We start from the raw sequence: 18482 nt of genomic DNA, 5'->3' as shown, positions 1-18482 counted from the left end.
TATGTATTTAGCTATATTGGTACTCAAAAAACATCAGGATAGAGCTGTATTTTTTTTTTTTCCCCAATTAGTATTAATTAGCTAACCTAAGAAAAAAAGGTAAGTTTTTTTCAAACTTGTAATCTGAACATGGGATTTGAAATTTTGGGCTCAGATAGCATCAATAACACTGTCCATTAAGTTCTGATAGGCATTTTATAATATGCATGTTCTTAAATACTTTCAAATTCCAATTAATTAACATTTAGGAGCCAAAATAGGAGCATGAAAATTAAATATTTTCTTGAATCTAGATCTACATATGGAACCAGATTTTGCCTTCTTTACCATTTCTTCATCTTTCTGCCCTCAAGCTAGGGTTGTAGTTAATAATAGTAATCTAATTTCCAATAGAACTATAAGCCTAAGAATACATTCACATAAACATTCTAGGAATTGCTGCTTTCACAGCAATCTATCCCATGTTCTTGCCCCAAGACAAGATGAGCTTTCTCCAGGCCTAACCTCTTTTAGACCTTGCAGTGATGATGGCCCAATAACGACCTCACTGCTTAGCTTTTCCTCTTAATTATCTGAATCTTCCTTCCTGCAATGTAAGGTAACATGTTACTTCACCAGCACATAGTATTGTGCCCATCTTTGCAACAGCGTGAGTATAAATAAGGGTGATTATCACACCACCACTACACTCAGGATGACTGACTTCATTGTTGGCAAATTCTCTGTAGCATTAATGTTAAAGAAATGAATGTCAATGTTAAATAAATGAACTACATTTCTATAACTATATACACCAGAAGCCGGCGCACGGAGCCGGGCAGGGTGTGCTGGCGGAACAAAGGGGCGGCAGCTTCACTGCCACCACTGCGCAACCTCCTCCCTCGGCGCATGCTTTTTCTTTCCTCCCGTCAGGTACCGATGGCGGCGAGTGACACGGAGACGGCCCAGCAACAAGTGAGCGGCAGTAGGGTGACAGGGCTGCGGGGGGGAGCGCGGGTCCTGCCGTGTCGCGGCATCCTCGGGCGGGCAGTGTGAGCGCCGCCTGGAAAGCGGTGGATTCCGGTGGCTTCTGGTGAGCCCTGGCCGTGTGAGGAGCTCCGTGCCCGGGGGCCGCGGTGCTGTCCGAGCGGCAGCGGGATTGTCTTTGCTCAGCACCACCGGGTGACCACACATTTGCATTGAAGACCCATTCCAGGTGTTTAATTTCCAGGTGGAAAGCGGCTCTCTGGTTTCTGTGGGAATTTGCTGGATAACTTTATTCACTCTTACTCAGTAAGAGCTCATACTAGGGCCTTGGGGCGTTCCGCCTTAGGGGGCTGACCCAGCCAGGAGCAGCACTGGTTGGGAGCTGAAGGGATGGGTTGTAGCTGATCCAGCTTGCTTTGCTCACCTTGTCATTGCTGAGAAGTACAGGATTATCCATAGAAATGTAAAAATCTGTTGTGTGTACGAAAAAACTGAGCAAAGGTAAGTTTTGCTATGAGTCAGGACTGGATCCACAGTATTTATGGCCTTCTGGTGTAATAAATCTTGTCATGTCTGTAAATAAGCTGTAGAAGAGCGAGACTTAAAACTGCGATTGGCACACACGGCTGTGGGCTTTGGGAGAGGTTATTTATTTTTTGCATAATGCTTTTTTCTAGATTGATGAAATTGAAGCCCTTTCATCCATATATGGTGAAGACTGGTGTGTTGTTGATGAAGATGAAAAAATCTATTGCATTAAGATTAGTGATTGCCTGGATCAACCAAAATGGACCCTCTGTCTGCAGGTAAAGTGGTGTTAAGGAGTTTGCCACAGAATTTGACTGATGCAGGCAAAGTCTTGTGCCTGCATGAAACCCTTTTAAACAGGATTCATTATCTGTTCAGATGTGTTAAGGAGCTCTTGGGTGGAATCTGTGATAGATCTCAGTGATTGCTCCTGTAACACATTAATGTGCTTGTGATATTTTTTTAGTAGTTATATATCCTTATTCTACACCTCACAAAAATGAATTTGAGAGTTTTTTTCCTAAGACTAATTTCTAAAATATTTTTTATATTGACTTTGTGTAGGACATCTCAGTGAATCTGCTGCAGTTGCTTCTAGATTTACTTTATGGAAAGCATGGAGGCAAAAGAAAATTTGGATCAACTGAATTGAGTAACTTGCTACTTTATGTTTACAGAACTGAAAGCAGTAAGTTTACTTAGTAGAAGAAATGCCAAAGTGCAGTGCCACTTAAAGAAGTCCAGTAACCATATGTGCAGCTCCTTTCAAATTTCTTCTGCACTTTATTTTGCATGGCACTTGATCCACAAAAGTGTCTGTATGCATTACCATTGCTGGAATCCCAAATATAGATATTCAGGTTTTCTTGTCATTTTGCAACAACATAACCAACTATTTTCTTGATTTGTAACACTAGTTGTAGTCCTGGTGCTCGACCTCGGAGTCTTATCAGTAAAGCTCAGCTAGCTGAGAGTAGTCCAGTGAATACTTATCTCGAATTTTTTTCAGGTGATTTTGCCGCCAGGATATCCAACTGCAGAGCCACCTATTTATCAACTAAAGTAAGTGAAGTTTTCTTTCAAACATTTGTATTTCTTATCTGAGTTACCACTTTTAGTTGCTTACAGTGTAAATCGAAGTTAAGATGACTCCTTGAATTTAAGTATAGTGGAGATGAAGGGATATTTCCAGCAAAAATGTTCTGTTCTTTCTCCTGAGCTAATCTTATGGAGCTCCCTGTGACAGGTTGCTCTCTTCCCTCATCTCTAATCCTTGCAGCGTTATTCTGTGGCAAGGCAGCAATTGGACTGTGGAGGTATGGTGGCTGCTGCCTGTTGTGTTAGAGTGATGTCTCATCGCTTCCTTGTGTATACCCCTCTTGTTTGTGTCCTTGTTTCAGACTGTAAGACATGCTTTTCATCTGAGCACTGACTCTTGTTGGGATGGAGCCATGCCATGTGCCATTTTCCTGTTTTCCTTCCCTGTTCTCTCCTCCTCTCCTGACATGTAAATGGGATGGGAATGGAGACGTGTAAGCCAAGTCCCTGACGTGGCTGACAGAACGACCTGCAGGACGTGACACACAGCATGTCTGCTGAGTTTTGGTCATCAGTATTGACAAGGCAATACAAAATAGTGCTGGTAAACTTAAGGCAAAGTTTATAGTTCAACATGAGACCAGGAGGATATGGATCTGAAGGGACATTCTAAATATAATACATTCTATGGTGCTGAAGGATTTGGAAAATGTAAACTAATAATACGAAAAGTGACTCTGGAGTCATAATGGCCTACCATGAAAAATGAGTCCAGCTTTTTCATCTGAAGAAAGAAAAGGCAGCCCAAACAAGGAGTCTTGAAGGAGAACTGGATGATCATGCTTTTACCAAGATGTTTGCAACTGGAAACTTGTGAAGTGGCAATAATTGGCAATGGGGTTTTTTTGAGGTGTTTATCATACTTTAAAATTAATGTTGAGATGTTGGAATCGATGTATAGGCACAATTTTCATTGTATCTGTTTTCATTCTAGTGCCCCTTGGCTTCGAGGACAAGATTATATGGAACTAGCAAATAGCTTGGAAGAAATATATATGTAAGTTAGAGACTGTGGAATATAGCGACAGGAGACAATGTATTTTCAATTTCATGCCCTGTTCAATGTATGCTTTTAAAGTACCTGCCTGAACTAGTGTTTGTGAAGTGATTGCTGCAATAGCTATAAACCAGCAAGTTTATTTTATAAATCTAACATTTAAAGATGCTGTGTACTTACTAAGCATTTTGCAAGAACAAATTGTGTTAAACTCTGACAAATTTATATTCTTTAGACCTGATGTTCTATAAGGATAGAAGTCTTCATTTTGACTCCTAATAGAATAGACTCCCTTTAGAATCTGTGAGATTGCTTATGAATTGGTGCTGTGAAGTATAAGATTCTTGTATCTATTTTGCATTTGAAAGTTAAACTGCAGGATGTTCGTGTCTTAGAGTGTAAGTGGCAAACCAGTTTTTCTTTAAAGATAGCTAAGGGATGAGTAGGTTTTCAAACAAATTAAACTCATGTAGAATCTATTAATTAGAATCTGTAACATAGCGGGCTGTTTATAATCACAGTGTGCAGCTAACAACAATACATAATGAATGCATGAGAATAAACAGAACATTTAGAAGTACTCAAATTACATAGTTCTGAATTCTGGTGAAATTGGGGTAGTAAATTTACGAATTTTATATGGTTTATTTAATTCTTTCAGATCCCAAAGATAATATAAACTAAAGGAAATGAAAATACGTTGTAAGAAAGCAACGTGACTCTCATGACTGCCCAAAATAGTGAATGTCTTGCATAAGAAATGTTTTTTAATGCCATAAAAAAGAGAGCACTTGGCTTGCACGTTTTTTTTTTTTAGTGTAATTACTCATTACATTGATTAGCTAGGTTTCTTTTCAAACAACAGAGAATTTAAGCAAGTAGAATTGAATTTGAAGTGTTAAAAATGCACAAGGATTTTAAGTGAAAAGCTCTATGGTAATTTTGTCACTGATATGTGCTTGTGTGGTGTCCCAGAGGGTGGCAGTAAGAATAAAATTAATGAGAAACGAAGAGTTACCTACAGCCCTAAATCTTTAGTTTTGTTTTTGAGACAAACATGCATAGTTCATAAACATATTAAAATATGAAGACAACTTTTCAGGATACCATTTTAAACATATTTTGGGATGTTTGGATACCATTTTAAATATATTTTGAGATGTTTGGGTCCTGCTGCACATTAAGGCAGCATTTCTTATCTCTGAATATGCACATAAAAGATATGTCCATCCCATCTTCCCTCAGGACCTTAAGACAGACTGTGCCCTTTGACTAAAGACTCCTAGACCTAAATCTTTACCTCCCTGTCCTATAGGACTGCTTGTTACCCATACTATAACGTATTAGTCCGATGCTCGACTGTGTCTACTGCCACTGACCTACTGTCATAGTCCAACCTCAACAAAACAACCTCTGCTCTGTGTGCACTGACTGCTTGAGAGGGAAGAGGAGTAAGAGAAGAAAGGAAGGGAAGTTTGGGAGGAGGCTATTCCAAAAATGAGCCCCCTCCCAAACATGAGGGGAAAGAGTCCACAGAGCAGCTGAAGGAGCTCACCACTGGCATACATACTAAAAGTAGAGAAAGAGATCCAGAGGAAGATCTAAGGATAGACAATCCTAGCTTAGTATTCTTTTCAAAATACTGAGGACTGTCCATCTTATTTTTTTTTACACAGTTCCTTTCCCTTTCCTTAATGGACAGAAAGTTTCTGTCAGTTGCCTGTTTTCCTTCAGCATTGATGCTTTAAATGTAAAAAAAATAAATTAAAAAATATATAATTATGCAGATATCATGTGTTTCACCTAGTGAACTACTGAGACAGAACTTTCCACAAGCCTAAGCTCTGTATCTCACTAGATTATAATGTTATATTTCTATATGTCTGAAACGTGTATGTTTTTTGGTGTTCTTTCCAAGTGAAATCCACAAAAATGATTTTCATTCACTGTGAATTTTAACTTCCAGACAGAACCTTGGTGAAAGTATACTTTATTTATGGGTGGAGAAGATACGAGAAGTTCTGATTGAAAAGGCACAGTCATCAGATCCAGGTACTTCGGAAAACACATAGGTTTTTTCAGTTTACGTCTTGTTAAACTGCAAAGTAAGATTTCGTTGCAAGTTAAAGCCTTATGCCCAGTTTTGTATTGGATCTAAATAACAGAAAACAACAGTCTCCAGTGTCATGGCTTGTTGTTTTACGGTGATAGCTTCCCTTTTTAAAAAGCAGTAGGGACTAACAGGGAGTGGCCTCGGTGAACTAGAACAAGGTCCTTAGTTGTCTGGGAATTGAATTACTTATATGAAAGCAGAGTGCTGCACACAGGTACATTATGCATTGTCCTCTGTTCTGCAAAGGAATTATTCATGTCAGTAATTTCTGTTGTTGAGTGCACTCTTGGAGGATTTGGATTAGCCTCAAGAGAAGATAAACTTCAGTGGAATATTCAAACAAATGACCAAGTATTCCATCTTAATTGAATTTTACTATATTGGGATGAGAAGTACATCATCATTAGAGTTGCAGTGATTCTTCTGCTGTTACTGTGATAGAGTTTGTTTAAATTCACAGTTGTTCTTTCAGAAAGTGGTGGGGTTTATTTTTGTTTGGGGTTTGTGCATTAAAATGCTAAATTGCTGTGAAATGCATGAGTGCCACGCATGCATGCACTTGTGACAAAAGGAAATAGAAGTATTTTTCTGTGTCATGGGTGTTACCTCAGTCCTGTGAGGAATGAGAGACTGAAGAGGGGGGGAAAAAAAATCAGTTCTGCTTCATGATAAGGTCTGGTTTTCAATAAACTGCATTTTGTTGCTACATCACAGGCATTTAAAACGTCATTTTTCATTGACATGACTTAAAGGAGTGGATACTGAGAAGTGAAAATTTTACGGACAATATTGGAAGTTTGTGTATTTTGGCAGCAATCTTGTGGCTTCTACTTAATACATCTCATGATTTTTCTAGGCTTTTTGAACATGCAGTATCACCCCTCTGCTTTTTTTATGGAAATCACCGCTGTTACAAAAACTGCATCAACAGCACATCATAGGCACTCTAAATAGGAAATCAGCTTGTGATATAGATTAACTTGTCTCTATGGTAGATACCCTATAAATCCAGTCACCAGAGCACAAATTTTGTGTGATATTTACTCTTTTGCTATTGACTGTTATTTTTTGTATATTGTATGTGTGAAGGAAAATAGCATTTTGGGAATCATAAAGTGCTTGAAGCATGTCCAGAGAGATATTTCAAACAATGATTTTATAACCTCATGAAGTAGCACTGAACAACAGCTCTACATTTTTCTGCAGATGACCAATAAGTGACTGGAGTTCTTGTGAAACATCAGTTTATTTTGGACTCTAAATTCAGAATTTTTGGGTTTGTTGTAATGAAATTACTATTCAGTGCTTCATAATTTTTTAATGGCAAATTGATTTGAACTGAAAAGCCAGAGATTTTGGGAAAAAGAGTTTGAATTTTTGTCTTACTTGTCTCACAAAAAACGTGTAATAAATTCTACTACTTCTGTGTAATAAGTTCTACTACTTGTATCTTAATAGAACCAGATATTAAGAAAACCAGTGAAGAAGTTGATGAAGATGGTGGAGATGATTTTGCCCTAGGCTGTCAGCCCATTCATGAAGATCCAATTAAAATGTTAAATTACATTACATCTGAAAGTCAAGAAGGTAAAAAAATATGCCCTTGTTAATTCTGATGAATAATTTAGAAGAGAGAGGCCTTAAAATTCTGGTTTTCTACGCAGCTTTTGACTAAAATTAGTAACATTAAAATTATAATAAGGATTAAAAACAATTCTAAGAAAAAAAACAGCATAATTTTTGGTGGTTCTGTATATCATCTTGTGTACTTCACTTAACAAATCCCCTTTTTAAAGTTGAGACATTCTTTACTTATGTAACCATATACATCTTTTCAGTACTCTTAAAAGAAAACAAACACTTCCTTATTTGTGATCAGTAGATGAAGAACTGCCACCTATACATCACGGAAACCCAATTACAGATCGAAGGAGTACTTTCCAGGCACATCTGGCTCCTGTGGTGACACCAAGACAAGTTAGTAGAAATCAATACTACTCTTTCTGTCTGTATTTTGAGCTTGACAAAGTATTACTGAAATACTTGGGATTAGCCAAATATGTCAGTCTGTCTTCGCATCTTCCTGTGCTAATATTGTCTGAGTGGCCATCAGTTTCTTGCCATCAGTGTCAGATAAATAGCTCTAAATATCAGCTCTGCAGTGCATCCTGCTATTCTTTACTATTAGGTACATTAGATGTAAGAAAATAAGAACATCAAAATCTGACTTTTGGATGTTGGCAAGTTTATTGTAAGATACTTGGAAACTACTGAGTCTACCATGTGCTACTTGGAAAATGAATTAAAATGAGTTTATAAAATTTTTCCCCTCCTTCAGAAAGGAAGTATATTGAAATATACACTTGGATACTGCGTAAGTAAGTCTTTATTGAGACCTGAGTGAGAGGGGTAAGCATGCTTCTAGAGTTATATTTGCCTACAACTAGGAAAAATGTCTGCACTAATTCCTGTCTCTTACTGGAATCATTGGTGAATGTAGACCTAGACAGAGTGCTAGAAAAGACAGCTACATTTTCTTTCTCATCATGCTTCCCCTCATCATGCTTTCCCTCTCTTTAACACAAGGTAAAGAAAGTATCCTTGTGTTTGATATTACTGTTTGTTTTCTTGTTTTTTATCCTTTGTGGAATTTGTCCCATTGCTTTTTGCGCCAGAACTAACTTTCAGAATCCACAGCATTGTATGAAAATATGCCTTCCTGTGTTCGCTGTGATCTGTCACTCAAAACTTTGTTGCACCTCTCTACTTTCTCTATGCAGTTGGACTTTATAGACATTCATCAATTTTAATAGACTTTAGTTTTCTGTTTTTCTGGGCTGAAGACCCCCAGTATCTTTTGGTACATATAATGTATGCTGTAACTTTGAGATGCAGAATAGAACTATACATGGCACTGAAGATGCAGTCACTCCAAGGACTTATAGTGGCCTGAAGAGTTTTTCTGTTTTCCACCTTCTTTCCTTAGTAATACCTTTCAGTTTACTTTTTTGACCTCTACTGAGCGCTGAGCTGGTGTTTTCATAGAAGTGTCTTTTAAAACTCCAAGATCTCTTTTTGCAAATGCTAGTAACTAGTTTGAAGTCACTTTGTACATCAATTCGCATTTATTAACATCAGTCTTCTTTGGTGATCCCTATTTAGTGGGGTAAGTACTGATCTCCTATTTTCTTGTCATCAACTGAGAGTTAAACCTTGAGAGGATTTTTCTCTTTCCTTTTATACAATTCTAGCTCTTATTTTAAGGATTTTTGGTAAGGGATCTTGTCAAATGCATTTTGAAATTCCAGGTAAGCTAGATCTACTACGTGTTCAGTGTTCCTGAAAGAATATTAACAGATTGACAGGGCTTTGAGGTATATTTCTCTATACGAAAGCTGTAACATTTTAAGCTGTCTCTGGTTTTTTGGGGTTTTGCTTCCCCCTCATTAGCTTGCCTAGTATGGACATAAGACTTGTTGGTCTTTAGTTCCCTGCATCCTTCATGGAGAACTTTTGAGATGGTGGTATTGCATCAGAAGACCACCTGCTGCAGAAGTTTTAAGTGGTAGGTTGGATACCTTAGCTAGAGTTCAACAGAAAGTGATAGGCATATTTCAGGTAGCAGGCTATAATTTGGTACCATTGCTTTTCCTTGTCTCAGTTTGGCTTATTCTGACATTTAAAATCTATGTGGTTCTTGGACTTGACATTGATTTAGTAAGATGAGACTAAGAACTGGTCTGTTGTTTAAGCATCTTACATCTTTTATGAGCAGGTGCCTCATTGACATGTAAAGAATTGCATGCCTTAATTTCCTAAAGCAGGAATAATAGAGAGGGCAACAGGAGGAAAAAAGAAAAGGCTTGGTAGCTACAATGGGAAAAAGGATAAACTATTGCTTAGCTGTGGGATGCCTGTTTTGGAGGTTCATTGATAATACACAGAATGAATCATTAAGGTATGTTTTTAGGAGCCTGGTAGGTGACAAATAAGTAACGTCAAAAGTGATGATCATTTCATATGCTTTTTACCCTAAATCCATGTATTGAAATGTTTTTATGAAAGTGTATTAAGTAATACATGTTGCCTTTATTCAATATTCCTCTTTGGGGGAGGGGAGGGGGGAAGGAAAAAACAGGTGTCTGAAGCAACATTCTCTGTTAATAACAGTTTTTTCATAGAGGTATCCTATATCTAAGGTGATTTTTGTAATTGTGAATTTGTGAATTTTTGCCCTAACAATTGCAAATAGCACAGTATAGCTAAGACAGGTATTAAATATGTATATTGATTGCTCCTCAGAGACATTTTTCCCTGGAGTGCAAGGCAATTTTTTCACCAAGCATGTTTTCCCAAGCTTTCTCAACTTCAGTGATGTTTTGCCCAGTGATATTGATTTTGTATTGTGCACTAAAGTGTCTTAATCAAAGCTTTCCCTTTTGCTAGACCAAATTGGAAAGGGTTGAACAATTGCTAGCTTGTTTAATTAGAAACAAAAGTTGAACTAATATTGATAAATGTTTTGAATTTGTACTTCTTAAGAGAAGATGGATGGACATGGTGGGAATATCTGGTTTCTGGGAAATACTCTTTCAGACCCATAATAGAACTTTGTTAAAATAATTATTCTTTTTGTGAAACAGAAACTCTGGGGAAAAGAAATGTTTGAGGAAAAAGGAGAAACTCAAAATGTAGTAGAGCTTTCTAAATGTCACGTTTTCATGAAATAGGTGAAAGCAGTTGTGTTATATTCCGGCTTACGGCTTAGTGTTATAGTTGAGAAAAAGTTCAGCAGGTGTAATTGATACTTCATGCTGATTAAAAATGTTTTATGTTTTTTAGATCTAACTGTGTCTTGTTTAATAAAGCGATTTGACACTTCTACATCTTCAGCAAAAAGGGCCTATGAGAAAGATTGCGAGAGACTTTTTAGCTGGGGCTGTTATGATGGGACGAGGGATGATGGTTTTAAACTAAAAGAGGGGAGATTCAGGCTGGATGTGAGGAGAAAATTCTTTACAATGAAGATGGTAAAATACTGGCCCAGGGAGGTGGTGGGTGCACCATCCCTGGAGACACTCAAGACCAGGCTGGGTGTGTTTCTAGGCAACCTGATCTAGTTGAAGATGTCCCTGCCCATTGCAGGGGGGATTGGACTAGATGACCTTTGAAGGTCCCTTCCAACCCAAACTGTTCTGTGATTCTATGATTCTATGAATTCAAGGAACAAATGTTTTCAGTATCACAGAAAAATGATTGGAAACTAGCAATAGGATACTGAGAAGCTGCTTCTTGAGTTTCAACACTGAACATTTAATACATTTTATGTTGAAGTGTAAAAGTGTTTCTTTTTAGTATTAAGGAGGAGATTACTTGTTTAGCAGTGATAATCACAGAATCATAGAGATGAGATGGTGTGGATGAAATCCCCATTCTAAAAAGAATCTTATTTCTATTTTTTTAAAGGTAAAGAGAGTTCTTGAAAAATTATATGAGAATAAGAAAATTGCAAGTGCTACCCACAACATATATGCATACAGGTGAGAGATGAAGAGTGGTTTGGTTTTATGGGGGCTGGTTTGTTTTTTTTTTTTTGGCATTCTTTGATAAAGGAGTGAAGAACATGAGGAAAGATGAATCCATCAAAGAATTCCTTGCTATTAAATCTTTATGGGAGTGGGTTTCTTATTTGTAGGATAAAAGTTTTAGGCTTTGTTTTTAATTTGAGGTCGAGAAAGTTAAACATACAGAAGTAAATACATTAAGATGGTAAAGCAGCATTAGTGAAAAAAAAAGACTAAAAGTGGATTTGAACATGTGTTTTTATATTTTGCATAGTATGTGTGAATATGGAAGTGCTAGAGCATCTTGAACTAAATGTGTTTTTACATGGGTGAAGTAACTTCTTTTCCCCCCAACCTTATATTTAGAAATAGCTTAAAATTTTTAGTTGCAATAAGAGTTGAATCATGAAGCCTGATGCAGACATCTGGCATACGAAATTTCAGCTGAAATACAGGAAACTTCAGGGAAAATGAGAAACAGGTAAATATTAGTTTGGTAGTGGTCTGTCTCTGGCAACTTTTGTGAGCACAGCTTACGTGAAATTAATTGGTCTCAGTACAGATAGTGATGTAAGTTTTCTTAGGAATGTAAATGACAGTAAAAGGAGCCCCTTTCATTACTGGAGGAACCAGTCATCTAAAAAAGCACTTATAGACTGATCCATTCATTCACATCCTGGCATGATCCTAATGAAAGATGAAACGAGAGCAAGTGAAAGCTTACTTTACCAAAAAATCTACCTAAATAAAAGGTTTTCAAAAAGAAGGAATTTTGTTGTTGCTGGTTATTATCTGGCTTCTTTCACTCATACTATCTAAATAAACTTCAAAAAAGCAACAGAACCTTTGCTTCATATTTGTCATTTAGTATCTCTTTCTCATTGAAAGCCTCTTTGTCATTGTCTCACATATGTATTAACTAAGTTTGGAAGTTAGGAAATTAATTGGTAGCAAACAGCAGACCTCAGAGCATTACTTCTGGAAAATTAGACCTGAGCAGCTGTCCTGCTCACCCGAAATTTCCTGGGGTGCCCCCTGAGGAAGGAGATGGCATGGAGAATCTAAAGGTGAATTTCAGTAATAGTTTCGCACTGCTGCTGAAATGTAGACCTGACTAATTATTTGTAATGCTTTTGTCCAAGTTCTTCCAATTTATTCGTGTGTATCATAATTTGAACCTTTATCTGACAGAGTTGGTTTCAGCTAGATGTAATTATTAGGCTAAAAACCTAAGGATTTTTCTGATTAGGAACTTAACTCCAGAGTCATTACCATTGTAAATGTGAAGTAGCTAAAGTCTAAATAAAGGCTTCTCAAAACTTGTTCTGCTGTACAGGTGGGTATTTGTGGTTTACCCTAAGCTTCATCCTGTTTTCATATAAGTGGCCTTAGTAGAGAAGTAGAATTGATACACGTGTGTGAAAGATCATAGAATTATAGAATGGTTGGAGTTGGAAGGGACCTTGAAGGTCATCCAGTTCCAAGCCCCCTGCCATGGGCGGGGACACCTTCCACTAGACCAGGTTGCTCTGAGCCCTGTCCAACCTGACCTTGAACACTGTCAGGGATGGGGCAGCCACAGCTCCTCTGGGCAACCTGTGCCAGTGTCTCACCACTCTCATCGTCTCTGATACATCATTAATCATGCCAAAATGTTATTTAGTTGATTGACAATCTTTTTAATCTATTTTATGTTAATTCCCCCCCCCCCCTTTTTTTTTTTAAAGGATATACTGTGAAGATAAGCAGACATTCTTACAGGATTGTGAAGATGATGGGGAGACAGCAGCAGGTGGACGCCTTCTTCACCTTATGCAGGTTACAGAAATTAATCTTTCATTTCTGGAAGTCCTGACCAGATTTTAAAAACCACTACAATGTAAATAAACTTGTATAAGATTATTTTAATTATTGTTGTGCTCGTAGACAAATAGATGATTTCTTTCTCAAAAGTGAAAGAAAAAACACAGCCTGTTGCATTTCCAAGTCTTGGATCATAGAAACAAGTAGTGTTTCTTAGGTGGTAGTAATAGTTTGAATGGTTTAAAAGATAAGTAAGTTTTGATTCCTGTGCTTACTGTGTGGTGTAAGATATATACAAAATGAAGACTGGAAGAAGCTGACTGACAGAACGTGAGAGCTGACCTATGCACAGCCTTTCATAGAATCATAGAATCATAGAATCGTAAGGGTTGGAAAGGACCTTAAGATCATCTAGTTCCAACCCCCCTGCCATGGACAGGGACACCTTGCCCTAAACCACGTGGTCCAAGGCTCTGTCCAGCCTGGCCTTGAACACCGCCAGGGATGGAGCATCCACAACCTCCCTGGGCAACCCATTCCAGTGCTTCACCACCCTCACTGTAAAGAACTTCTTCCTTATATCTAGTCTAAACTTCCCCTGTTTAAGTTTGAACCCATTACCCCTTGTGCTACCACTACAGTCCCTAAGGAAGAGTCCCTCCCCAGCATCCTTGTAGACCCCCTTCAGATACTGGAAGGCTGCTATGAGGTCTCCACACAGCCTTCTCTTCTCCAGGCTGAACAGCCCCAACTCTCTCAGCCTGTCTTCATACGGGAGGTGCTCCAGCCCTCTTATCATCCTCGTGGCCCTCCTCTGGACTCGCTCCAACAGCTCCATGTCCTTTTTGTGTTGAGGACACCAGAACTGTACGCAGTACAAGTTCTTTCATTTGGTTTCCTCAAATATTTCTAATAAAAAGACACTTATATTTGAACTTGCAGAGTGGAGCTTAAAATGCAAAGGTAATGGGATCAAAGGATGTAAGTTGTTTTGATAATTTCATCTGTTTCTTTGTTCCAGTTCTGGGTCTTTAGCCCTTATATTTACATATATTTTAGTTTTCAAATGTCGAAGTAATATTCCTTTGAGAAAGTTGCTACTAAATGTGAATTGAGATTGATAAATTTTGATTCACTGGCATGATGTGAGCCCTAGTAAAACCATAAATGAAATATCATAACTGCAGAGGGCAGCTGGGTACATCTTATGCAGTACTTCAAGTCACTTAGTTATAGCAGCACACTAAGAATTGGCTTTAACTTTTGTTTTTAAATTGATGTCCCTGTCACAAACAGGGGTTTTCTTTTCCTGTCCTTTGCTTGCTTGCGTGTTCTATTGCTTCATGTGTTGTACTCTTATTCCTGGAGACTGTTTTAAAGTGCTTTTTAAAAATCTATTTTTTTTATTTCAAAGGCTTTTTTTCTGGGAAAAAAAAAAGAAGATGGAAATTTTGACAATTTTCATTTAGAACTTTTTGAAACTTCCAAAGTAATTCAAACTTAACTTGGGAAGGAAAACTTACGTTATGTAATTTATGCAGGTATATATGTGCTAAGTGTGACAACATTATTGGAATGAAAATAATGTGAAGAAACAACTTTGCAGTTACTGTACTTCAGTTTGTTCTGAGCTTATCAGCTTTTTCTGAGCGTGTTAGTGTAAGCTTTTGAGAGCTGTCAGGCTTAAAGTGTCCAGGCACTTAACATTCCATAAAAATCCAGTTTAGAAAGTGACATCAAGTTTCCCCTATCAAACGTGAATGTGTCTAAATCATAGGGGTCATCTCTCCCAATCTGTAATCCTAGTTCCTGGGAATGTTTTTGTTTTGGAGGAGTACTGCTGTAGGGATCAGGAAAGTGCAGTTTTCACCTGTGGAAAAGATTAAAGTAGTTTATGGCTGATGTATATATGTTCATAAGTCTTGTAGTTTTTCTGTTATAAGCACTTACAACATACAATATGGGCATGAAAATTAGGTGGTTTAATACATTTATTGTTGCTGTACTTATAGTTCTTCTTTTGCAACAGAAATCTTATATTGTTTCAGATAAACCTAGCACTTCAGTCAAGATAACACTTTCCGGTTACAAGAACCTGTATTTTAGATTAATTCTTTCAAACTTAGAGTTAAAAATTTTGCCAGCCGTGTTTGGCATCCTGTTTTATTGTGAACAGGGACCTAATTAAAGATCATCTAGTTTCAAGCCCCCTGCCATGGGCAGGGACATCTTCCACTAGACCAGGTTGCTCAAAGATGTCAAAACCTAGTCAGTTGGCATTCCCTGTGTTTCTAGCATTTACTGTTGATGGGGGTATCTTGAGAAAGGAATTACTGCAAGGTGGAATGAATGGTAATTTTCAAGTCTAGTGAAATCACATTTAGATGTGAAAAATAAAGCTGTCGAAGGTCCTCCATGTTTCTTGCAGTAAAATAAATTTTCACTCCTGTTTAACTCTCTACTTGATTTTGTTACTCACAGTCTTAAAAAAGCTATATAAAGGTCATTTAGTTCCTTTCAGTCCTAATTGCTAATACAATTATTTCATGTTGTGTGAACTTTATATGTGCCTTTTTGAATTCAGAAAGCATCTGCTTGGTTGTAAGGGACTAGGAATCAAACCTGGAAAATGCAGTTTTTGTGTATTATCCAGGTGCTGTTGCTAAGTCCTGCACATGGCAACAGTACTAGCGTATGGCATTTTAGGCATCCATATGTGTAATGCCTCTCCCCTGGCTGTTATTGGCCTCATCCACCAACACTTCCAAAAATGTGGATAGACAGTCTGCTTAGTGACAGAGGTTCTCTGGAAATAAATAGTCCATCGTATCAAAGAATAATAACTGTAACTCAGTAATTTTCCCTTTAAGTAGTGCCTGAAGCTTTTGACACATGGACAAGCAACTGTAGTGCACAGGAGATAGCTCTGCACCCTTTCTGAGGGATATATTGACTCATTTTACTTTGAATTTATCTTTGGGTGTGAGCTTTCAGAGGGAAACTTAACACAACTGCTGACTTGTCATTATTTGTTACCCTCTCATAATGTGTGACCCAGACCTGACAGTAAGTTCTTAAAATAGTAAGATAGTGGATGACTTATATGTCTGAAATTGGTATCAACAGTAGAACAAGTTCAATTAAAAAATAAGAACTTTTTTCCTTCCTTTTTTCTTTTATTTTCAAACAGATTTTGAACGTCCACAATGTGTTAGTTGTGGTGTCCCGCTGGTATGGAGGTATTCTTTTGGGACCAGATCGTTTTAAACATATAAACAACTGTGCAAGGAATGTACTTGTGGAATACAACTATGTACCTTCAGCGGTAAGTTCCTGCCGCTTAGAATGATGGCATTTTGTGTATGGACTTGAGTAAATTGTCACTGTTAGATGAAGCAAGAAGGAAAGGAATACTACCTGTGTCATCCCCTCATTGCTTTGATGCACTGATAGAATCAGCGCAAACACTCACAAAGAACTTCCAAAGCAGTTAGCGACGTGGTTTGTGAGTGTGAGATTGCAATAGAAGGGTAGCAGCATTTGAGGACATTGATCCAGAAGACAAATTTAAAGGATTGTGGGAGGATGGGAAAGGGAAGTGCCTCTTTCTTTGTGTTCAGAAAATGGAAAGCTGCTGCTCCTCATGCTTTGCTGTGCCACCAGTTCTAGTGTGTAGACAGACTGAGCTTGGGGATTACTCTTAACTAGTAGGCTTTTTGAAAATCAAAAGCTTTGTTGGACCCAAAGAAGTTTTCAGAATTATAGATGATAGACACCTTTAAAAAAAAAAAAAAAAATCTAAACTAGAAGAATTCAAAGTAACATTAACTGTTAGAGAAAAGATTATGGGAAAATGATTCAAGGGAACTGAAATAACTCAGGAGACAAAGTTCCAAATATCTTTAAATGGCATTTTACTTCTTAAGGGACTTAGGTCATTTAATCATCTAATATTCACGATTTTTCCAACATTTCTTCATCCTCAGAACAGTGTATTAGGTATGTCTATCATATGTAATTGCTAACAATAGAAAGTTTAAGACGGTAGGAAATAATTACTAATGAATACTTGAAAAAGTATGCAACTGTCAGTTTTCCTTTACATATGAAAGTATCTAAGATTTCTGTGGCTGAAAGCTGAGCATTCTTCCCTATTCCCCTCCCTGTACTTTTTAGGTATTTACTTTTTGCGTTTTAGAGGTGCTTGTATATACTTACTGATTTACCTTCTAAACAGTTTATCAATGTTCTCTTATTTGAAAGCATTGCTCACAAAAAATAAAAGGAAACTAACAAGATTTTTAAGCATTTACCCTCATGAAAAGGTTTAGTACCAAAAATTATTTCTTTTTTTTTTTATTTTTTTTTTATTTTTCTGTTTTAACAAATGTCCCAGGTTCTGTCAGATGTAGTGGCAGATTCCTTCACCATTTTGGGGAGTGCTTGCAGTGGATGCCTACTGAAGAAAAGTCTTGTTTTTCAGAACTGGCAGTCAGAGTACACTGTACATTACATTGTTGATCCAGCACGACTTTTTTCTCCCGCAATAGGTTTGTTTTACTTAGAGAAGCAGTTTTAATGCACTGGTGTACAGTCTTATCTCTTGTTAAGGCCACATCCACAGTAGAAGTTCTGCAGTATAGTGTAGAAGTATTCCTGTATTGGTAACCTCTTCCTAGAGTGGAAATGGCTTAGATTATTTTTACATTATATGCTTGTGTTGACATAGCTGTGTCTATATTTTATCATTGCTGAAGGCTGAATTTCTAAATAGCAACATAAGCAGACAAATTAATGAAACTGAGTGGATTAATATTATGCAACTCAAAACTTTCATAAATCCCAGTGAACTGTGAACACTGTTCATATTAAAAATAATTCTCATGGGTGACCCTGAGAGAATACTCACTGTAGATAAGAATGTTGTTTAAATTTTGAAATGTTTGTTTTTCATTTCAGGAAGAGTCATCTAAACAAGCAGGAAAGAGCAAAAAGACAAGGAAGGACAACAAGAAGAGAACAGAACACTAATTTATTTTTTAAAAGTATAAAGGACTATTTTGCACATATTTATACAAAGAAAACGTGGAGTTATTGCCTTATACGATACGACAGATATTTTGTATTCAAAAGAGAATTTAATAAAGCTATAGATATATTTTCATCTTGTTCCATGATTTCTTCTGCTGTTCTGAAGTACAGCTTAGGTGCAAGTTTTCTGTATTCTTACACATTTCAGCTCCTTGTTATGAGAGCATTGCAACATCTGGAACCATTTCCCCATCACAACCCCTTCTCCACTCCTGGGTTCAAACTCAATTAGGAATTGAATGCCCTACTTTGTTGTATTGAGGGTGAGACTGGAGTCATTCATAGACGAAGGCACTTACAAAGTTTTAGAGTTTCTCTGCCT

General features: G+C 37.4%; 1 protein-coding gene across 2 annotated transcripts; it reads left to right on the top strand.

The window, feature by feature from the left end:
* Nucleotides 1–848: 848 nt before the first annotated feature.
* Nucleotides 849–18227, top strand: IMPACT (impact RWD domain protein). Of its 2 annotated transcripts, none has more exons than XM_030504027.1 (11): nt 849–954; nt 1644–1772; nt 2504–2556; nt 3527–3589; nt 5556–5641; nt 7161–7289; nt 7585–7679; nt 11169–11242; nt 12994–13084; nt 16260–16394; nt 18029–18227. In XM_030504027.1, exons 1-11 carry the CDS (start codon nt 889–891, stop codon nt 18098–18100), a joined length of 993 nt encoding a protein of 330 aa, XP_030359887.1. In that variant the 5' UTR covers nt 849–888; the 3' UTR covers nt 18101–18227. The 2 variants fall into 2 exon arrangements, with proteins under 2 accessions (XP_030359887.1, XP_030359876.1); XM_030504016.1 differs by having other exon boundaries at nt 7582–7679.
* The last annotated feature ends 255 nt before the right edge of the window (nt 18228–18482 follow it).

Source organism: Strigops habroptila, chromosome 1 (genome assembly GCF_004027225.2).
Source record: "Strigops habroptila isolate Jane chromosome 1, bStrHab1.2.pri, whole genome shotgun sequence".
In the NCBI taxonomy this organism is placed as follows: Eukaryota; Metazoa; Chordata; class Aves; order Psittaciformes; family Psittacidae; genus Strigops; species Strigops habroptila.
This window is presented reverse-complemented; position numbering and strand designations above follow the sequence as displayed.

Coding starts and splice junctions, on each gene's coding strand:
- IMPACT (XM_030504016.1), top strand. CDS start 889: ATGCTTTTTCTTTCCTCCCGTCAGGTACCGATGGCGGCGAGTGACACG. Junction 7,290..7,581: donor TACATCTGAAAGTCAAGAAG/GTAAAAAAATAT, acceptor ATTTGTGATCAG/TAGATGAAGAACTGCCACCT. Junction 11,243..12,993: donor CACAACATATATGCATACAG/GTGAGAGATGAA, acceptor TTTTTTTTAAAG/GATATACTGTGAAGATAAGC.